The sequence below is a fragment of the Apteryx rowi genome, unplaced genomic scaffold (assembly GCF_003343035.1).
Source record: "Apteryx rowi isolate R43461 unplaced genomic scaffold, aptRow1 scaffold_1113, whole genome shotgun sequence".
NCBI classification, from domain to species: Eukaryota; Metazoa; Chordata; class Aves; order Apterygiformes; family Apterygidae; genus Apteryx; species Apteryx rowi.
Window position 1 is genome coordinate 79,732 of NW_020447324.1, and position 4,262 is coordinate 83,993.

At 67.7% G+C, this 4,262-nt stretch overlaps 1 protein-coding gene across 1 annotated transcript in view; it reads right to left on the reverse strand.

Annotated features, from left to right (window-relative positions):
* Positions 1 to 4,262, reverse strand: part of TMEM145 (transmembrane protein 145) — a gene marked incomplete at its 5' end in the record, with an annotated part of 8,183 nt that continues 3,921 nt past the window's right edge. Inside the window, 9 exons of the mRNA XM_026077372.1 lie at positions 1 to 396; positions 1,096 to 1,293; positions 1,739 to 1,859; positions 2,449 to 2,621; positions 2,695 to 2,788; positions 3,093 to 3,171; positions 3,773 to 3,853; positions 3,922 to 3,990; positions 4,087 to 4,158. Of these exons, the coding sequence (XP_025933157.1) occupies positions 169 to 396; positions 1,096 to 1,293; positions 1,739 to 1,859; positions 2,449 to 2,621; positions 2,695 to 2,788; positions 3,093 to 3,171; positions 3,773 to 3,853; positions 3,922 to 3,990; positions 4,087 to 4,158 (1,115 nt within the window). The remainder of the gene's footprint in view (positions 397 to 1,095; positions 1,294 to 1,738; positions 1,860 to 2,448; positions 2,622 to 2,694; positions 2,789 to 3,092; positions 3,172 to 3,772; positions 3,854 to 3,921; positions 3,991 to 4,086; positions 4,159 to 4,262) is intronic.

Below are 4,262 nucleotides of genomic sequence, written 5' to 3' on the forward strand. Positions count from 1 at the left end.
GGACTTGGGGGATCCCAATGGGGCAGGATTTGGGGTCCCACTGGGACAGGATCCAGGGGTCCCTTGGGGCAGGATCCAGGCACCCCATGGGACAGGAGGTGGGGGCCCCGTGGGGCAGGATCTGGGGAGGCCGTGGGGCAGGGCCCGGGGCCCCCCGCGGCAGGTGGGCTACAAGTGCCGGGCCCCCGCCGTGTGCATGCTGAAGTACTCGGTGAAGCCGTTGTGGGCGGCCAGCTGGGGGGCCTGCAGCTGGCAGGGGGGCCGCGGGCCCTCGCCCCCTGGCCCCGCACCCTTGGGGGGCGCCCGGGGGGGGGCCCCCAGCTCTGCTGTGGTCACCACGCGCCCAGCGGGGGGCCCCCGCTCTGCCACTGGCGTCTCCTCCACCTGCTTCCGTGCCTGCCGGGGGGGGGAACACAGAGAGGTGGGCATGGGGGGAGTCCCAGGTGTGGGGGTACAGGGGACCCCCGGGGGCACGGCTGGCTAGGGAGGGACCCCCACCACCCCTGGGGCAAGGACAGCTATGGGGGGTCCCCATCCAGCTGCAGGACCCCAAGGCTATGGGGGGACCCCCACCATCCCTGGGGCAGGGACAGTCATGGGTGGACCCCATCCAGCTGCAGAACTCCAAGGTTGGGGGTCCCAATCCAGCTGCAGGACCCCAAGGCTATGGGAGGACCTCCACCATCCCTGGGGCAGGGACAGCTATGGGGGGACCCCCTCCAGCTCTGGGGTTGGTTATGGGGGTCCCCACCCAGCTGCAGGACCCCGAGGTTTTGGGGACCCCTCTGTCCCAGGGCAAGGACAGCTATGGGGGGACCCCAACCACCTGCAGGACCCCAAGTCTACAGGGGGACCCCATCCAACTACAGGACCACTGGGCTATGGGGGTCCCCATCCATCTGCAGGGCCCAGATGTTATGGGGGGGACCCATCCAGCTGCAGGACCCCAAGGTCTTGGGACCCCCTCCATCCCAGGGCAGGGACAGCTATGGGGGGGTCCCATCCATCTGCAGGACCCCAAGGTTGGGGGGGACCCCATCTAGCTGCAGGATCCTGAGGTCTTGGAGACCCCTCCATCCCGGGTCCCCGACTCACGGTGGCGGCACCGCCAGGGCCCTGGGGGATGGAGAAGAGCTCGGTGAAGTTGGGCACGGAGTCACTGATGAAGGTGACGTTGCCGTAGACGTGGTGGGGGAACTTGGCACCCGCTGCCCCCTCCTCCACGATGCCGATCTGCGACGTCCGCACGTGGTAGGGGAAGTTCTTGTTGGCCGCCGAGGGCCGCGTCATCACCTGGGGGACGTCGGTCACAGCCCGTTGGGGCGCCCCATGGATCAGGGTGCCCTATGGGTCAGGTTCCCCCATGGACTGGGATGTCTGGTGGGTCAGGGGCCCCCATGGATCGGGGTGCCCTATGGGTCCAGGTCCCCTAGGGATTGGGGTGTCCCAGGCATTGGGGCACTCTAGGGTTTGGGTCCCCCATGGGTCAGGGTGCCCTGTACTTCAGGATGCCCTATGGGTTGGCTGCCCCATGGCCTGGGATGCCCCATGGAGCAGGGTGCCCCACGGATCGGTGCGGTTGCTACAAGAGGGTCTCATCCCGGGGTTGGGGGCTCCCCAGGGAGGTGGTGCGGGCAGAAGGGGTCCGTGGGGTGCGGGGTGCCCTGTGGGGCCCGGGGGGGCTCTGTGGGGCCBGGGGGGGCCCTTGGGGGTGCACTGTGGGGCGCAGGGGGCTCACCAGGAAGACGGCATGGGCGTAGAGGTGGATTCCCAGCTGGATCCCATTGACGATCTTCTCCCGCGCCCACTTGGGGATCCCGAAGTTGGCAATCAGCGCCGTCACCGGCACCGCGAAGAACCTGGTGGCCGGGAGCACCCTCGTGCGCGCCCTCGTGCATGCCTGAACCCTCGTGCACACCCTTGTGCACACCCTCGTGCATGTCTGCACCCTCATGCACACCCCATGCAAACCCACACCCCCTCGTGCACACCTGCGCTCTTGTGCAAACCCCGTGGAAACCTGCGCGCCCTCCTGCATGCCTGTGCCCCTTGTGCAACCCCGTGCAAGCCCCTGCCCCGTGCAAACCTGTCCTGTTGTGCAACCCTCTGCAAACCCCAGCCCTGTGCAAACCCATCCCAGTGTGCAAACGTGCAAACCGCAGCCCCATGCAAACCCCAGCCTCGTGCAAAGCCGTGCTGCTGTGAATCCCTGTGCAAAACCCCAGCCCCGTGCAAACACATTCTGTCGTGCAAACCCATGCAGTCATGCAAACCCCAGCCCCGTGCAAAGCCGTGCTGCTGTGCAAACCCCAGCCCCATGCAAACCATCCTGTCGTGCAAAGCTGTGCTGCCGTGAATCCCCGTGCAAACCCCAGCCCTGTGCAAACCCGTGCTGCCACGCACCCCCGTGCACCCCCCCCACGGCGGCGCCCTCCCTTGTGTGCTCACCAGAGTGTGTAGGCGGCGAAGAAGGGCACGTAGAAGGGCTGCTTCTCGGGGAACTGCTTGAGGGTGATGAGGATGGCGTAGCAGAACCACACGTAGGCCAGGAACTGCAGGGCGATGAGCCCGTAGCCCGCTGGCGACTCGTAGGTGTACAGCACCTGCGCGGGGTCGAAGAACTGCCCGGGGGGCCAGGGTGAGCAGGGCGGCCCCATGGCGCAGCCCCCCAGCACGGCCCCCAGCGCCGCTCACCTCGGCCTCGTAGATGAGCAGCACCACGTGGGTGATGGAGTAGAGCGTCATGTAGACCGAGAGCTTCACCGAGCCCGTGTGGCTGATGCGGCCCCTGGGCGAGTGCCGTCAGCGGGGCACCCCACGGCTGCCCCACGGCCGCCTGGGCGGCACTGCACAGCCGGCCCCAGCCCCAGAGCTGCCCCAGGGCTGCCCCCTGCATCCCATAGCTGGTCCCTGCGCCCCTATGGCCACCCCATAGCTGGCCCTGGCACCCCATAGCTGCCCCATAGCCATCCCCTGCACCCCTTTGGCCACCCCATAGCTAGCCCCAAGCCCCATAGCCACCCCCCACCCATCCCCTGCACCACAGGGCTGCCCCCTGCACCCCACGGCTGCCCCACGGCGCCCCCCGGTACCTGGTGACAGTGAAGCCCTTCCCCAGCAGGATCAGCATCAGCAGGAAGATGAGGAAGCTGACGGAGAACAGCAGCTTGGCTGGGGGCGAGAGGGCGGCTGGGCACGGCGTGCGCACAGGCCCCGCGCTGGCACGCGCAGCACCATTCACACACAGCCATGCATGGGAGCCACGTTCGCACGTGCAGCCGCACACGGGAGCTGCGCTTGCACCTGCAGCGCCAGGCATGCACAGGGCACGGGGAGCCGCGTGTGCATGCGCAGCACCGTGCACCTGGGGCTGTGCACAGAGCCACGCTCTCATGTGCAGGGCCATGCACAGGAGCCATGCATGCATGCAGTGCATGGGGAGCTGCATGTGCAGCACCGTGCATGGGAGCCATGCATGTATGAAGTGCACAGGGAGCTGCTCTCACACACGCATCACCGTGCATGGGAGCTGTGTATGCACACGGTGCACAGGGAGCTGCACTCACACGCGGTGCACGAGGAGCTGTGCATGCACGTGGTACATGGGGAACTGCGCATGCAGCGCCATGCATGGGAGCTTTGCATGCACACGGTGCACAAGGAGCCACGCGTGCACACAGTGCACGAGGAGCCGTGCGTGCAGCACCGTGCACGAGGAGCCATGCATGCACACAGTGTACAAGGAGCTGCGTGTGCAGCACCATGCACCTACCCAGGATCTTGAGGCTGGCATTGCCCACGCCGTCGCAGGCGTACTGGCCCCAGTAGCCGCAGCAGAGGAGCAGGCTGAGCACTGGGGGCAGAGGGGGGGTGAGCGGGGCCCCCCCGCGCCCCCCCCACACCCCCTCAGCCCCCGCTCACCCTCCACGCCGCCTGCCGCCATGAACATCTTGTAGGTGGTGTGCAGCAGCTGCCGGCCCTTCAGCAGGTCTGGGGGGGACACGGGGGGGGGTCGGCACTGGGACCCCCCTGGCAGCACCGGGACCCCCCCCACCCGGTGAAGCCCCTCCCCCAGCCCCCGCTCACAGCCGAAGTAGCAGGAGACGAGGAAGATGAGGACGAAGATGAGGAGGAAGGTGATGTCCGTCTCCAGGATGCCTGGGGGGGGGGCAAGCAGGAGGGTTGGGACTCACCCCCCCGGCCCCCACCACAAGGTACCCCCCCAAAACACCCATGTGCAGATCCACAATTACCCCCCCGCA